The sequence below is a fragment of the Saccoglossus kowalevskii genome, chromosome 3 (genome assembly GCF_978046115.1).
Source record: "Saccoglossus kowalevskii chromosome 3, keSacKowa6.1, whole genome shotgun sequence".
In the NCBI taxonomy this organism is placed as follows: Eukaryota; Metazoa; Hemichordata; class Enteropneusta; family Harrimaniidae; genus Saccoglossus; species Saccoglossus kowalevskii.
Window position 1 is genome coordinate 13,905,232 of NC_140643.1, and position 18,556 is coordinate 13,923,787.

The 18,556-nt window shown below is 36.5% G+C and overlaps 2 protein-coding genes across 2 annotated transcripts in view; one reads left to right on the forward strand and one right to left on the reverse strand.

Moving 5' to 3' along the window:
- LOC100372551 (GRAM domain-containing protein 4-like) overlaps positions 1-3,323 on the forward strand; it is a 35,519-nt gene extending 32,196 nt beyond the window's left edge. The window contains exon 18 of the mRNA XM_085496788.1: positions 851-3,323. Coding sequence (XP_085352914.1) covers positions 851-1,033 — 183 coding nt within the window. The 3' untranslated portion in view covers positions 1,034-3,323. The remainder of the gene's footprint in view (positions 1-850) is intronic.
- A 4,069-nt stretch (positions 3,324-7,392) lies between these two features.
- LOC144343130 (uncharacterized) lies at positions 7,393-9,990 on the reverse strand. Its single transcript, XM_078005850.2, has 6 exons — positions 9,887-9,990; positions 9,518-9,551; positions 8,523-9,185; positions 8,150-8,382; positions 7,702-7,976; positions 7,393-7,572 (listed from the first exon to the last, which is right to left on the reverse strand). The coding sequence occupies exons 1-6, from the start codon at positions 9,941-9,943 to the stop codon at positions 7,566-7,568; spliced, it is 1,269 nt and encodes a 422-aa protein (XP_077861976.1). The 5' UTR covers positions 9,944-9,990; the 3' UTR covers positions 7,393-7,565.
- Between the last annotated feature and the right edge of the window lie 8,566 nt (positions 9,991-18,556).

The following is an 18,556-nucleotide window of genomic DNA, read 5'->3' on the forward strand; positions in this document are numbered from 1 at the left end:
TTATTCTATCATAGGCACTACATATAGTGTACAACAGTGCAAATAGAAATGGCTTAGGGCATTTTGTCCTGTGGTATGGTTATATCCTAAATTTGTACTTTGTGACATTTGGTGATAAAAAAACATAATTATAGTGTTTTACAATGTATTTTTTAGATGTTAACAAGTATTACAAAGTTGGCAATATTTTCAGTGTTTTTATGAGGAAATGTGTTTTCATTGTGGTCTATCATAACCACAGTTAAAATTACATTTTTGGCAATATTTTCAATTACCTATTTTCACAATAAATAACAAATTTACACTGAACCAAGGATATTTTCATGATGTGGACTAATAAATAAAATTATACATTGTAAACAGATTCTGACACTGCTATATGCACAAATTCTAACTGAAGTCATATGCTCACATGAATCACTTTAATTCGTTCTGACAAATAACATTTCTGCAGCTCATCATAAACTGCTTCTATCACATAATGCAACTGGTTGTACTCATTACCTCATGAATTCTAATTATATGATGATAGTTGAGTACATTGAGTATATTACTGATATGTTTTGGTATATTCATGTTAACAAAATTGGTGCATATATTCATAATGTACCATTGTTACAAAAGAATGATACGAATGTCACTTTAACAGGGCATCAAAACATTGGATCAATTCAGATTAAGTTGCTTATAAGCCATCTAATATCATTAATTATGTACACAAAGAAATACATCTTAACTTATCATTAGACTAACAAACGAGAACATGGATGTCACATGTGCACCGTTGCAATCATATGTGTATGATTAATTTAGTATTTCTTTTACTTTATGTTATCATGTATAATTTCAGGCAAAACCATATGGATTTTTACCCGGAGGTGGAATGGCTATTGAAATTAATGTTGTTGGATCCACCCAGTCATGTTATTTATTTGGAGCAATGATAAACCGTGATGAATCGTTTGAGAGCATTATGAGAGCAGCTAGACAGGCTTGCCTCGCATGGGCTGTAGAGGAAACAGACACAACATAACATCAGGGTTAACAGTATGACCATTACTACAGCTAGACAGGCTAGCCTTGCGTGGGTTGTAGAACAAAACAAACATCGGTGATAATATTATCCCTATAACAGGTACACTGGCACACTTTGTGAGCTGCAGAAAAAAAATACAGAACACATCATGTCAGTGATAACTGTATTATCACTATATGAGTTACACAGGCTTGCCATGCATGGTCTAGAAAAAAACTCGCACATAACACAACTTCAATAATAAGCATATGCTCTCTTACTTTAGCGACTAAACAGGCTTGTCTTGCGTGGTATGAAGGAGAATCAACACATCCGCAATACATACACTGTTGTAGCATTTGTGCTACTTGAATTAATATTACTTCAAGTGCAGGATTCAACAATGCATGGTGGAAGGTGTTTTAATGAACAAGATATCTAGTCTACTCTCATATTCCATGATCAGAATAACTGTAACTGTACATCATGCGATCAAGTGATTCATGACAATTGTTGACAATGATCATTGCTACACTAAGGTCACACTTTAAATATAACTTCAGTGCTGTATATCATGCATTCAATATTGTTTCTGCTGGCTGCTTCCATTGCATAGGGATGTTTATGGTCACAGTCTTAATGATTTGTACATCATAAGGCATTGCAACCGTTACTCGTACTGGGCTACAAGTGGTAACTACATTTTTTACACAAAATTGGACCACACGATGCACAGTATCTGTGGTACTTAAATACACAATAATCTTGTAATGAATTCTAGGTTTTTTTTTTTTATTTTCATGAATTTAGCAAATGCTTTTGAATCAATCTGGCTTGCTCTGTGTGTAGCAGTTAACAATATTATATAAGAAAATTAATATTGATTTTTATATGTAGTATTGATTCAAAAGTTGACATATTCTACATACATGTACGCATCTATTCATATTCCAGGGCTATTGTTACACATGAATTATATTCGATATTGTATGTCACATATTCAGTAACAATGGGTTTAGTACTTGTGTAATCACATATTAAACTCTTTCTTATCTAATAGTACAGTTGAACTTCATTTATGGAACACAAAATTACCTTTCATGGTCGATATTACTAATTCATAAGAACAAATTTAGGTCACTTCCAAAAATGTGGATGATTTAGTTTTGACTGATACGTCCATGGTAACCATAGTCGCTGTGTTAACTATAACAAATGAACGAGAACTGCCTTATTTGAATTGATGATGTCATTTCAAGTATGTTTTGTACTATCAAATATATATGATTAACAAAGTTAAAAGTTACAACTGTGTTTATAGTCTTCAGATGTTTTTAAAACATTGCAGTTTATTTGGTTGACACTTAATAAAATTTGTTTAAAGACGTATTGTAAAATTTATATTTTAGAACAGGTTACATAGTGCTGATAGGATTTCCACGCAGACAAATTTATAATTTATAATGATTTATTTCTCTACCGTTACCATTCAGATCCTGGTACGACATAATACCCTAAGCACTGTTTACATCATAGTATAGCTCATCAACTTGAGCCTTGGATATTTTTTTTATTACTATCACGATGTTTCGCTTATTTTATTATGGTTTATATTGGGTTAGCATCTCCTTGTACTCTGATATGAAGTTTCAGGAACCAGGAATCGAATTAAACTCGAACACACACTTAGATGTTTTATAATTCTTATTGCTAATATATACCCATGTACTTTTCCATTTTGTATTCCTAATTTGCATCTCTCTAATCCACGTTTATACGCTGTACCAGTCGAGTTTATATTCTATTTGTCTTACCCTTAATAATAACTTCCGTTCCTACATAGTAATAAATGCGCAACTACTTACAAGATTATTCCTGTTTGCCAACCAAGCCTTAACATCTAACAGTCGCACCAATCTGAGATCAACGTGTTTGATTTTTTCGATGTATCCAATTTCGCTTTGTGGATATACTTTGATTAAACTGTCCCTACGTGATCACACATTGTACCCATGCACAGTAATATATGTAACTTTTCTTTATTACCGAAGAAGTATGTTCAGACAATAGTTGTCTACTTAATGTATACATGCGTAACACATTTTTACTGGTATAAGTATGCTTTTGCTAGTGTTTATTTAGTATTTGCATTACAATTTGAATTGTAAATCGAATACAGTTAAAAAAGATGAACGGTTTTAGATCATTTTGTGAGCTATTTATGAGTAACAGCTTCGATTATATAATTATAGTTTATTTTAGTTTACAATCATGGTGTTATGGTTTAATAAAAAAAATATATTTTTAATTGATTCTTGAGTCGAATTTGTTAAAGTGGAGTTCATCCGTGAGTGGTAACAATAGCTGAAAGTCTTTCGCCTGTGAAATGTTGTATTGTTGTGACTATTGAAGTTAATTTGCATATTACACCACTTAGGATGTCTTTAACCAAAAGGTGTGCTCTGTTGACCATGGCCATGACACAGCTTAGTCTGTTGTCAAATCGTTCACATTTTTGTGCTTGAGGACACTGGAAACAATAGCAAAACCAATAGGTGTTCCTGTTGCTCAAAATTGATGACATTTGCTTACTACAAAACAATTTCAAGCAATGTTGAACGTATATTATATTTAAGCAATGCCCCCTCCCCCCGCCGAAATCGGGTATATCTTGAGATATAGCCCAATTCACGACGTATATACACGACCTTCCTAACCTTTCACTGACTACGTCAATGTCATTTGGAATACAAGTCAAGTACACTTTGAATCAATAAAATAACTGATTTCCCATGTTTTCTTCCCGATTTTGTACAATTTGGACTGTAATTGGCCCATTGAAAGTACAGTTGTGGAATAAATCGAATGTCCGACTCATCATACCACTTGTAACTGTGGATATTTGGCTATCAGCGGTACTTTGTTCGACCAGGTTAGTACGTCCATGGTTCGACCGAAGTTTGAGACATGGTGGGACGCGGTGGTGTATCATATACGGTGACCCGCTCGGCGATCTCGGACCCAACATCTGACCTGGATGCCTCTTTTGGTATGACCAAGGCTTTGTGACGGTATGCCTGACAAGTCTGGTCGCTGTTCTGAGGTAACTGTGTTGGTGTAAGATCGGATACTCGCCTCGTTGTGTTACAGGACACGTACATGACACGCCTCGTCTCAACTCAGTTGGAATCAAGGAATGTGCACGCCGTCGCTCTGATACAGTGGTTGGTGTACACTCGAAACAAATCTGGAGATTTCGGAATTACATATATCATCTCCCCTAATTTATTTACGCCCAGAGGAGAATTACAACACCATATATCGTCGCCGAATTCTGCGTTATCCCGTGGTTTTCGAAATAGACGATGACAATTACCCGGGTGCAATTTTATCACGTAAAATTCGAAATTTTTTTGTATTTTTTTGTCCTTCAATCCCTGAATCTCATCTAGTTGATCACTATTCAAGCTTACAAATCGTGTTTTCTTTGTTAGAGGTTAGCAATCCTACCTACTTTACAATGTGAAACCACGTCATGTTCGATATCCAACAACATGTATTACCTTGAATATTACATTCAAACCCAAATATAATAAACATCAACAATATTCATATCTGAATTTTGGCAAAAAAATACAAAAAAATGCTTGAATCATGTCATTATAAATTACAACCAGGAAGACTGAATAGACGTGGCGTCATATAGTCAATCGTAGTATTTGTCACGATCAGGAGAGCAGAAGTGATGTAATCGTAGAACGATTTGTAGCCCGTGAAGAAATAAAAGGTTTTCCTTTTTATTAATGCCGTAAGAAGATTTGTTTTTAGGTAAACAAGTTAAAGGTTTTACATAAATTTATCGACTGAAGAAATACATAAACTTGAACTTGAACGACAACAAGGACACCGTGTGTAGACGATACAAATATCTTTTAAAATTAAAATTAAAATAGTCAATATTTATTTATTTATGTATTCATTTTTCAGGTAGCTAGATTTCACCACACACGGTTTCTTTTGAAATTATATCTTGAGATTAAGCCTTCTGTAATGTAATGTATATGTTTTGTTTGTCCATGTATGTTATATACATAAATGTAAATAAATATTAAAACAAATCTCAATTGCTGTGATTTTCAGTGATTTGTTGTAAATTCCAAAAAGGTGTAATAAATAAATCCCCTGAGAAATTATTTCAATGCCAGAACAGTTATAAATACGTCTGTCTGTTAGTTTGTGACTCCCTCGTTTGTTCGAATATAATTGCTCGAGGGATAATTACTCTCACGACTTAATGCTAAGTGATGTCATTTTTAATAACGATGTTGCAATATTACATAGTGGTTTGCGTGGAACAAATTGTCGTATGTTTTCAAAATACACCACTTAGTTGCGTGAATCCCGGGCCGGAATTTCAGCACAGAGAATCTATACTATCTAACTGCGCTCGATCATCAAAAAACAAAACAACTTATGTTGCCCTCAAGTCGGAAAATTGAAAAAAATTGTCGGTCGGTCGGATTTTTTTTTAAACTCGTGAAAACTAAGGGTATCGTAAATAGCCACGATATATGGGAAAAAAACGCGACCCGATATTTCATATTTTTCGGTCGGTCGCTGAGGGCAACAAAACAATTTGTTTGGTCCTATAAAGTATTATAGTATTTTGTTTAAACTGTAATATAAATGACATTTAGATCATCTATCACAAAAATACTATCGAGCAGTATTTCAGGCCATCAGCTATCGCAATATTAGATGTTTCTTTAGAGTTGAATAACATATACTTGCGATCTAACTATCACCTCTGTCAAATAACGGAGGCTATGATATCTATTGCAGTAATGTCATGTTTTCAGAATCTAAATAATGCTATATACTTTAGGTTTGTCATCTACATAGTTCTTGCACGTGCACTGGCAAATATCGCAAAATTATTCAATATAAATTGACATTTCGAACAAAGTATTCTCTCGCTATATCTATCTATCTATCACCTATCGTTTCTGTTCTATTGTAATGTGTTGACGGCCACTGTGTGAAAAATAGGAAAAAGTACATCATCCAAACATGTAATGTTTTCTGAGACAGAAAAATGGCGTACAAAATTATGCGACAACAACTTGAAACGACGTCTAAACAGATCAAATGGAAATTGAAGAAAAACACTGCAGATAAAAATCGTAGAAATGGTCACAGTATGACGACATGTTTTTACTAGGTTTAGGCTGACAACTGTTACACAAAGTACAACAGTTGAACAATTACAAGATAGTAATTCTTTATGGGAAACTTCCCATACAGCTATTGGCAAGTATTCCCACGTTCCATTGTACATATCATTGAAGATAGTTATCAACCATTCGTTGTGGTGCAAACATCTTTACGGCTCTCCGCAAATTATTTAATTTGGTTGGGGTGGTTAACCCATATAAGAGGCAAATTTAACTTGAAACTGCTTTTCTTATTTGGGGGAAGATGGAAAACAGTAGGTTGATGTTTATATTACGTTTTTTTCTCGTCGGTCATCTTTTTCTCTTAAGGAAATTTATAGACTAGAGTTTTGGTAATGTCACTGTAATAGTGATGTATTGTGATAATGCCAAGTTAGCTAACGAGGATTGCCCAGCTGTGGAATTAGGATAAATAGCGTGTATTTTCATTGCTAATTAATATTCTTTTGAACTTGCTTGTGCAAGACGACCGTGAACACGAATTAGTCAGTTGACACCCAGCTCCAGGCCAGTGACGTGCAGTTCAGCTCAGCTTTAGTGCAGTCCAGCGCAAATGTCGACGAAGCAGCCTGCACATATTTCAAGATAATGACTGTCCAATGTGTGACGTGGGACTGATAGAAACAAGACAGCCCGCAATGATTCTACGCCGTAAGAGCAACACAATTTAGATACCCGTGTTTTGCAAGAAAGCGTATTTTGCTGATCTTGGTTCTTGTTCTACACTGACTTTGTTGCGTGACATTACGGCTAGTTTTTGTACTCTGCATTCCCTGAAGCTATCGTCGTTAGAAGCAGTTACGTCGTCGACCATGGCGAACTCGGGAAGTGAAGAATTTTTAAAGGCTGGTTTAAAAGTAGATTTGAGATGAATATGTCATCCATTTCATTGATTTCAAACAATGTCTTCTGAATATATAAATTACGTCTCGCCTAAATATTTACGTTTTTTTTTTCTTTCAATGTAGTGAGTCTAAGTTTACCAGAATAACACAAGTGGATTCAAGGGGGTACGTACAACTTTGTTATCTTATTGTATAGTTTATTATTTCTCAATTTGTCAACTGGGACAATTGTTTTGACATGTGGCTCATCAGTAATCACACATCAATACAACATGCTAGTGAACACACACACACACTATTCTTTCCTTTTGCAAGCCATTTATTGTACTAATAAAGAGAAAACTGATACTATTCACCCCAAAACCAAACCCATGGCTTAAATTAATTATGCATTTCTGCAACACTAAGCTTGATTGATAATATTCATATAGTGCGACTGGTCATCGTGTGTTGAATTGTCTGTGGTGGACACTAACATCTGCAAGAAAAAATGGGTATCAGATCGAACCGATCAATCAATCAATCAATCATCCTATTTATCAATCGTTTGATTACTTATTTTGATATTCTGATTGCTTTCTTGGTGAATTCCGTTTTTCATACTTACTTTTTGCCAGTAACTTTCCAGCTTTCTCCAAACTCAGTAACATCCTTTACAATAACACCATCGGGTCTCTGGAAGTCATTTTTGGCATCACCGTCACCATTACCAAGCAGACCACACATTCTTCCGCGATAATAATCACCAGTGAATTCAATAGCAAAAGTGTGTTTACTTCCAGTCCAGAATATCTTGAATGTTGTGTCTTTCTGCTTGAAACTCAATTGTGCCATGTTGCCGTCATGTACGATGTTTATATTTTTAGAACTGCTACCACTCACCTAATTGATAAATTAATCACGTATTAATTCTAAAATGTCATCTGAACGTTGTCACGCTAGTTTTCGCGATTACGTTAAAAAGGCTAAATTGACAATTAATTATATTATTTTTTGTAAAACAAAAAAGAAGTCCCGACTTTACCAGACTAGCAATTAAAGAAAGCTGTACTTACAGTTGCTACATTATCCTGACCAACGACAACGCTTTCATCTCCGACTGTAACATTGATGGCAACAGCTCTGGTTCTCATTTGATCACTGATCTCGTTTGGTGGTGCTAAATCAGCGGTGATTTCGAAGTCGGGATTGGCGCTAGAGCAGTCTTTTACAAGTGTATACCAACACATGCCTTGGAAACTGTAAGCACGTCCGTCTAAAGTAGTTATGTGAGGGTCACCTGTCACGACTACAATGAAAGAATGTAGACAGGATGTATTAAAACGCATTATCTGTGATTTCTGTCAAAAAATGCCTTAAATAGTTTGTTATAGTAATGACTAATATCGACATATTATAATGATATATATAATCTATATTGCATCTTACTCGGACATGTACACAGGGGGTTATGCGCGGCTGCCCTAATTTCAGCTTCAGTCATTGTTCTATCGTAAATTTGTATACAAGTAATAAAACCATGAAACCATTCTTGAGGGAATAATGCTGCGCCTGCTTGTGCATCATATTGAGTTGCAAGTTCTCCTTCATCATACTTTGCCGATATCGCGAGAGTCCAATTTATGTACATAGATCCGTTGCTCGTGTCATTATTGTACATAACAGTCCAATGATACCATTCATTCAAAGCTGGTATGTTTGTCTCTAATGCTGCTACTGGAGTTGCGTCGCGTTTAGTAAAGCTAACGCTTGCAGACAACCCCGATGGCGAGAAATTATCAACCACTTGCGACATTTGAACACCTGTATTCGTCATATTTGGATCGAAGTAGAAAATAGGACCTGCACTACCAAACGGATAAATCCACGCCATGATAGTTGTTGACCCTTTAGTGTCGAAAGCACCATTGTTTGGAAAAAATAAATACGAGCTGGGGTTACCACGGAATTTATAAGCGCCGCACTGACGTCCTTTGGCTGGTGCGACCAGGGTTACATTATTCCATGTGTTCTCAGCATCATTACCATTACCAGATGTGTCGTTGAGATAATGTTCTTTATTCAGCGGCCAAAATGCTACAGCATCAGGTGCTATTGAAAAAAACATATTCGTTAACACTTATCGTTTATCAACAATCTGTATTGTACGACTAGTCATAAAATAAACAGTAAAACGAACCACTTTTTTTTACATGACTGACTTCTATATTAATAGACTATTTGTAAAAATTTTTGCAATTATTCCTAACTGAAAGTAGTTTTTACTTATCCCAATTGTTTCTTGTCATCTTTTACTTTATTTCGGAATGATGATCTTTTATTATTGCCAACATCTAATCTCATTCCCAAGGATAATAAACATTTATACTTGTGTCTCTAGCAAAATCATTTGTGAGCGAACATAGTGTTTTATATATACTCACGTGGAGGTGGAGGTGTAGTAATTGGAACAGCTGCCTGAAACGACATAGATTTATAATAATATGACACGAGAATGCATTTTTGCTTTGATGATGAATATACTGGTATGCCCAGCGAAAAGCTTGGCAAATCAGTGATGGGTCTGTGTCAATTAAACCCGCCTGCACTAAGAATATTTCTTGCAAAGACTGAGAGATCAAAACAATGTTATATTAATATTGTAAAAACGATGGAAATGTAATGTAATATTACAGTCAAAATCGGGTGTAATAAATGTTCACTATCTGACAAATCAAGGAAGAAAACGATCGAATAATACAATCGGGTGAGGAAATACGCGTTATTTACCAAACATATTTTTATATACTTACATCCCCCTGGCTTTCCAGTGAAATGATTGTTACAACGATCAGTACGACACGGAACATCTTCGTATTTAGAGAATGTCTACACGCACTTCATCGAAAGTTGTAGGTGGCGTATCCAATTGCAACTCTGACTCTTGTATTTATGTTGGGAGTCACTATTGTCATAAGTTTTATTGATGCGGATGTATGTGTCCCACCTGTTTTGAGGATTTTGTGTGTGCAGTTGTTGGCGTGTATGTGTCACATGTCGAAGACCTGGAGCATTCTATCTTTCGAATTACGCAATGGGTTATGGGAAATTTAAACGATGTCATTCACCGGTCACAATTAAAAATCTGACACTCTAGCACGGGGAAGAGTTCATTGAAAACCTGTAGTTTTTATTTCATTACATTATGACTTAATTCTGCAATCTAACTGTTTCTTACTGTACGATATAGAATAAATACGTGATTATACTACTCAAACTCCAATAGAATTTAAAAATCACAAGATGGTTAAGCTATTGTTTTCAATAACTGTAGGCAATAACTGGACATATTTACTAGAACATATTCTTGGACAACAATTTAAATAAGCGGAAAGTTTAGCTGAAATCTGTAGTTTGCTACATTTATGATATATGATTCTGCAATTATTTCTCGTATGATTTTGACAGATGACCTTGCCGTTTCATATGTTTGATTAAAGTAGCTGTTTCGCTTGTTTTGCGGATTTGGTGTGGGCGTTTGTTGTCGTGTATGTGTCACAGGTCGAAAACCTGTAACATTCTATCCTTCACAAATCACGCGGTGGGTTATGGGAAATTTACACGATGTCATTCTCCGGTCACCAACTCAAAATCTGAAAATAGATCGGCGATGAATTCGGTGGTAACCTGGAGCATTTGTTACAATTATGTTTTGTTTGCAAACCGCATTTCCCATACTGTTTTTGTTAGATTTAGTCAATTTGACAATTTTTGACCTGTAATCATTGAGACAATTTCTGTTATGAGAGAAACAAATGGCTAGAATCAGAACTAGAACTGCCAGAGCCCATGTAAAGTGAATTCAATAACATACAGTTACTGCAGTATGAGCAAAACTGAAATTATTTAAGATAGTAACCAGGTCATTGCATGGACTCCGTTAACATCATAAAGATGCATTATTTGCAATGTAAAAACGGTAAAGCATTGTGGAAGGGTGTTTTGGAATAAAAGTATCTCAAGAAGAAAATGAAGACTTCCTGCGTTCAAGCTAAAACTAATAATTATCAATTGGTAATGTTTAGCTTCTTTAATTTCAGTATTTTGGCAAAATGTTAGGACTGTTTTTTATTTTGTAAATGTTATCATACCATTTGCTCAATGTGAAGATTTTAGCCAGCTACAGCAATTACATTAAAAAGGGACAAACTATTGTCCTACAACTATATACTCGTTTCATGATGAAGAGTTGATTTGTTTTGTCATTATTGAACAAATAGTTACATCATAACTAAAGCGTTGTGTCATCGCAGTCAATGATTAACCTGTTCAGATTTTAACAACGAACATTGCCAATTTAGTTGTGAAAAAATACTGTGAACTATATGGAGTATGATTAGCGTAACAATAACGTATATTGTATATTAAATACATTTGCAGCCGTTTTGACGAGTGCTTCGGATTTATAAGGATTAACTGATGAAAGTATGTTAAAAATATTAGACAATCTACGGAGAAAGTGAGTCACCAGTACAACTCTATTTCAAGGTTGATCCTCATAATGATGATTATGCATTTCGTTTACCTAATGAATATTTCTGCCCGATCTCCTGAGTAAGAATACGCCGTGAATAGTGATCACCATCAATCTGATATTAAGTCATGAGATTTTTTTCTATGTCTAACAGTCGTTATGTGATACAGCTTGTCTGTGCACTAGACTGGTAATAATCAGAATACACCAACACAATACTGGTAAGCGAGCGTCTCATTTTTTAGCACAATTGTAGGATTGTGTCAACGATTACAATAATCACCTGAATACAAGTTATGATTGACAGAACTAGCATGATGTAATACTGTTTTTCTGTCAGTTTTGCTAAAAGTTTACACCATGATTTATATTATATTGGTTCTAATGTGGGGTTTTGCTACTTAAACAACTTACATCTCACATACATATTTCACCTACAAATTAAAATATTGCAGTCCAGGTCATTTGCAGTTGTGAAGGGTAAAGCGTGCCATGCGCTCTATGTAAATTTTAGGGATGTTTTTAATTTATTAAATGTTAACGATAAATAAATGACCACTACAAATTTCATTCTCTGTCAGCACTTCAACATGAGCACCTGGATGGAACAAAATAGACATACCAATTTGTGTCGCCGTGCGAAAACATTGCCCCCCCACAGGCATTGCTTCAAAGTACGTGTTTCATACACATTAAGCATAATACCAAAAAATTATGATAAAACATATAATAAACACATTATAACGGAGATAAAACACATTTGCCTGAACGCTTATGTATCCTGTCGTTTTCATATACACTTTGATCTAATTTTTAATATATGCACTGTTTAGGAAGTAGTGAAGGACCGTGTTGGACAATACACTAAGTTCCCGTTAAGGTGCCGGCTAAAGTGGGACTACTAATTTCACCTCCGTTTTGGGATTTCGGCCACAACAAAAATTCTGCAATAATCTGTTGAAAAGGCTCTGAATTTTTTTCTTGGAATCTAATCCCAAGTGGGTCTTTTTCACAATTATCAGCATAAATTATCTCTCCCAACAACACTGACAAAATAATTACACATGCTCAGAATGAATTGAATGCTCAGTCATGAATTTAATGATTTGAAATTCACAAGTATTACCTATTATGTATTTGATCTAATATAAATCGATAACAGAAACACAGATTGTACTATACATAGCAAATCAACACATCAGAGAAACTAAGAACAACTGAGACTAACAATTTATTTTACAAAAAATGTTCACAAAGAATATGAAGATAAAAACAGTGTCAAAATTATTACCATATATGTCACCTTTATATTATATGTGATGTACTGTTTTTTTCTTATTTCGAGAAAACATGAGTATTCTGTATATTATATATATACAGTTTTTAAATAATGAACATCTTCTAACAACAACAATGTTGGAGTTATAAATAAAGCTGAGAAACCTGTGTAATGAAGCTTTCTAATTTTGGATTTTGGATTGCAGAAACTTCAAAAAGTCATCAAAAGAGTTGTAATTTATTACGAAGGTAGGTTCTCAATTTTTATATAAATTTAGTGTGGTAGGGTATGCACATGACATGCGCATAGCGATGTGAATTGCAATGTTGATTGCCATCTTCATATTCATGTGAGTAATTAGGATATTAAAAGATAAATGCTTGTCAATTCACGAATTCAGTTTGTAAAGAGCCTCGTATGTTATTTAATTATTGCACAAGATTAATAGTTTTTGAGTACCATATCGCATGGCTAAACATCGTTTTGTTATCTGTTTGCGTGATTCATGCTTTTCAGATACATACAGCTCCATCTGTTGATGAAATGTGTTCACTAGAAAACATTGCCTATAATTATACTCGTACCTTTGATGTTGTGAACATAACTTTAATATAAACTATTTACATTGTGGACACGGCTGGTCGAAGCTTGGTGACTTTATAAAATCTATACAACATTGCAATCTATACACGTTAGTATTATGTACAGTTAAGAAAATGTTATCTTAAAGTAAATTTTCTCGAATTACATGAGTCTGAATTTGCTGGATTTTGTAGGAGTGACAAATTGTTTGGGGTCCTGCGACATGTCATAACAAGTGCTATAAAATCCTGAACATTTCTTGCAGTGAAAATTAAATAATTTATAGTATTTTACATTCTTCAATATTGCTTGACAACTGTTCATTAACAGATGTTGCTGAATGTTACAGTGAATATATTTTAAATAATAAATCATACTGTGTTACTACAAAATAGTATTTGTGCGACGCAAGAATAATTCTACTCAAGTTGCTTAGCAGTGATATTGAAACAAATCCAGGTCATGTTAATATAAAAAAACTGAATTTTTCATCCAGTTACATAATGGTTCATTCAGTTTTATGCAGTGCCTTGAGCAAGTACATTGTTGGCAATAGTTTTGTAGCGCTGGAATAAATTATGGGAAATCACGTTATGATGAGTTGTACCCATATACATATTAAACCACCTGAATGCAGATGTTCCATATACTACTTTAACACTACTGAGTATTTTATAATCAAATTAAAGGGTCTGTGACATTCATGTCTTGTTTTACCAAATACTTCAATGTTGAACAAAATAAAAAACAATTCTCGATAAATTCAGAAATGAAATATACTGAGTCTTCTAGTATCATTTCACTAGCTTGAGAATATGTCCGATATATTCGATATGTCAAACTGTGTTTGTGTTAGCAAGAGGGTGGATGTAGATTTAAAAATCGTGTACTTCACAAAATCAATCCGATGGTGTAAAAAACAAATCTGATGAACCAGAAGATAAAATGGTGAAAAAAGGTGTCACTATTGATTCCGGATGTTGCGATCGTCAGTACCATTTTGTACTTCATTATTACCAGATTCATTTGTATCATTATTTGACAGTGAGATTAAAGATTACTCGTAGGGCTATTCTGGTTATCAAATAAGGCTCAGCAGTAATCATTTCACCTATAATAACAGTAATGCCTTGAACAGAAAGCAAACCAATACACGCGCCGAAAAAAACAACACCGATCTGTACACCGATTCTACAACAATCATTTTGTCACCAACAATCTAGGACACCGCCTCAACGTAGGTTTGTGTCACAGGGTTCGTCAGAAAATCTATCACAATTGGTCAGTTCTGTCTATTTATACATGTCCAGCCTCTAGACAGTGTGTTTAATACAGCCAGGTAGGAAGATTTTTGTGCATACGTACACTTTGCGGTCAGGACGTCACGATGCCACCTAGGCATGCCCCTGGCAGAACATTGTAGTTTATAGACGCGTGTTTATGGAAAACAGAGTATTTGCAAAAACGTGAGAATTAATTACTACCGAACAGTATCACTGACTTGGCTGAAGGACATTGTGAATCATTGCCAAATTGTATGGAACTAACTTGACTGAATTACTGCCAAATTGGAGACATGAGGTCACTGACCTGACTACTAGAACAAAAGGATAGAAATAACCTTTGTCCCCACTCCTGCATTCCTCCTGGAGAAACCCCAGTGGAATTGGGAGCACATGTAGAGGCAGTCTGCCCTTGGTGACCAAGGTGTGAGCAGATTGTGGTCGTGGTCTCTCCCTGCAAGTCGTGAAGAGATTCGGGCCATGCTGCATGAAGACTGACCAAAGAGCTCTACTAGGCCGATAATGGAAGCCACTAATAGTGATGAAAACATACCAAGCCACAGAATATCATGCTGACTGAAGACAAGGGAATCATCGATTTGATACCACCACGGACTGACTACAAAGACCATGGCATTTGTTACCGGTAACCCATACACACACTCACATTAGTATAGGGAATTCCAGAGGCTGTAGTATTGATTGTTATTATTATTATTATTATTATTATTATTATTATTATTGATGGTATTGTTTGGAGACACTTATTTATTGTACATTCTATTGCATAAGTGTATTAAATCTATTAATTTTACCAATATTGTATTTTCATTACATAAAAGTGACGTTATACCCTGCAATTACTATATTACGATTCCAATCTGGTTATTTATCGAGAGGTCCCATGTGGCCCTGTTTGTTATGGGTAAAATAAAAGAACCCACAATCACGGGTGTTGGGTGGTATCCTTCACGGACAGGATTGTTGTTGCTGAATATCATTCAACCTCGTGACATTTGGTGTCAGAAGTGGGATGTGTTGAAATTTATTTAACACATCCAGGATATTATTGTATCTCGAATTCTTATTTTGGTATGTTTTTGCATTAATGGGTGTCTGTTTCACTTGTATGTATTGAAGTTCTTATTATTGGGTTAATCAGGTTCATTAATATTTGAATAATCCTTCACGTGGCCTTGTTAATTCACTATGCCACCCAAGAAAGAAACTCCCAGGAAGGAAACTCCTCAAACTGTTGTTTTTATCAGAGAGCTAAGGGCAGAGGGGGGAGAACTTGGGTATGAAGGTGGGGCTTTAGAAGAGTATGTTCGTGCTGCGTTTAAGCAAAAACAAGAAGATATAAAGGGAGAAAGGGCAACCCAGAGAGATAAGGAACGTAGTAAACTGGAAATTGAGCGTTTGCGTGAACAACATGAATTTGAGTTGAAACGAGACACGCAGCAAGTGAAAGCTGAACATGATTTTACCCCCTTTGTGAGTAAAATTAAATCTCCATCTGATTATAAGGAAGAGGAGGATATGGATGTTTATTTAACTCGGTTCGAAATCTTTGCTACAAAATGTGGCTGGAAGCGTGACCTGTGGGGGGTTGCTTTCAGTGGGCAGTTGTCAGGCAAAGCGTTAGCAATTTATAATGCCTTAGGAGTAGACCAGGTAAAGGATTGGAGGTATGTGCGTTGCTCGATGCTAAAAGCTTATAACCTTACAGAAGAAGGTTATCAAGACAAATTTAGAAATTCTCGACCCATTAAATTTGAAACCTTTGTTATACGGTTGGAAAAATACTTGACAAGATGGGTAGAATTGGCAGGTATTGACGACACGGTTGAGGCACTGATGGATTTGATTGCTCGTGAGCAGTTTCTAGCCACTTGTGGTTACGACCTGGTAATGCATCTTCGAGAGGGCGCATGTACCTCAATCAGAGACATGGCCACACGTGCAGATAAGCGCAAGGAGAACCATCATTTTAGTGGCATTCTTGCAAAATTATTAGGAGGTTCGAAACCACAGAAAAATGCACCGCAGCCGGTTAAGTCAATGCAAGGGCAGAGCGCATCAGATGAAACGCGCAAGGACCCTACCAGTAAAGGTCAGTGTTTCTGCTGTGGTAAAATCGGGCATCGGAAAGCAACATGTTATGCAACAAAAGATGTCCATGGCAAATCTTTAACTGCATCCACAGGTATATGTAGCAATGCCACTGATACAGTTAACAAATGTTTTGATATAAACAATGCTGGTGACATTTATCCGGGTGATGTATCAAAAACAAAAAATGGTAGTCCATTCCCATGCCAACGACAACTGGTATCGGTATTGACGATGCATCTATGGAGTCAGCAATGCCGGTGGTTGGGGGCCTTGTCAATGGGCAATCAGTAAGGGTCTTGCGAGATACTGAGTGTAGTGGGGTGACTGTGCGAGCTAGCCTGGTTCTCCCTTCCCAAATGATTGAGGGAAAGGGAACTTGTATTTTGATGGACGGATCTAAGGTCCATACAGGTTTAGCCGAATTTGATGTACATACTCCCTACTACACCGGTCCTGTAAGGGCACTGTGCTTTGAATCTCCACTGTAGGACTTGGTTATTGGGAATATTGAAGGTGCACGTGAGCCTAATCATCCTGATCTGAGTTGATACGGTGGAGAGGAAAAATGTGCAACATGGAATTGTACGAATGCAGGTGCAAGTCCTTACAACTCGAATACAGGTGCAAGTCCTTACAACTCGAATACAGGTGCAAGTCCTTACAACTCGAATACAGGTGCAAGTCCCTACAACACGAATATAGGTGCTAGTCCTTACAACACGATTATAGGTGCTAGTCCTTACAACACGAATATAGGTGCTAGTCCTTACAACACGAATATAGGTGCAAGTCCTTACAACACGAATGCAGGTGCAAGTCCTTACAACACGAATGCAGGTGCAAGTCCTTACAACACGAATACAGGTGCTAATCCCGACAACACGAATGCAGGTGCTAGTCCCGACAACACGAATGCAGGTGCAAGTCCCAACCACACGAATGCAGGTGCAAGTCCCAACCACACGAATGCAGGTGCAAGTCCCAACCACACGAATGCAGGTGCAAGTCCCTACAACACGAATGCAGGTGCAAGTCCCTACAACACGAATGCAGGTGCAAGTCCCTACAACACGAATGCAGGTGCAAGTCCCTACAACACGAATGCAGGTGCAAGTCCCTACAACACGAATGCAGGTGCAAGTCCCTACAACACGAATGCAGGTGCAAGTCCCTACAACACGAATGCAGGTGCAAGTCCCTACAACACGAATGCAGGTGCAAGTCCCTACAACACGAATGCAGGTGCAAGTCCCTACAACACGAATGCAGGTGCAAGTCCCTACAACACGAATGCAGGTGCAAGTCCCTACAACACGAATGCAGGTGCAAGTCCCTACAACACGAATGCAGGTGCAAGTCCCTACAACACGAATGCAGGTGCAAGTCCCTACAACACGAATGCAGGTGCAAGTTCCTACAACACGAATGCAGGTGCAAGTCCCTACAACACGAATGCAGGTGCAAGTCCCTACAACACGAATGCAGGTGCAAGTTCCTACAACACGAATGCAGGTGCAAGTTCCTACAACACGAATGCAGGTGCAAGTTCCTACAACACGAATGCAGGTGCAAGTTCCTACAACACGAATGCAGGTGCAAGTCCCTACAACACGAATGCAGGTGCAAGTCCCTACAACACGAATGCAGGTGCAAGTCCCTACAACACGAATGCAGGTGCAAGTCCCTACAA

Excerpts from the sequence above, each read along its gene's own strand:
- LOC144343130 (XM_078005850.2), bottom strand. The coding sequence starts at position 9,943 with ATGTTCCGTGTCGTACTGATCGTTGTAACAATCATTTCACTGGAAAGC. Across the intron at positions 9,552-9,886 it reads CACTGGAAAGCCAGGGGGAT|GCAGCTGTTCCAATTACTAC; the intron begins GTAAGTATATAA and ends ATGTCGTTTCAG. Across the intron at positions 8,383-8,522 it reads CCCCCTGTGTACATGTCCGA|TCGTGACAGGTGACCCTCAC; the intron begins GTAAGATGCAAT and ends CTTTCATTGTAG.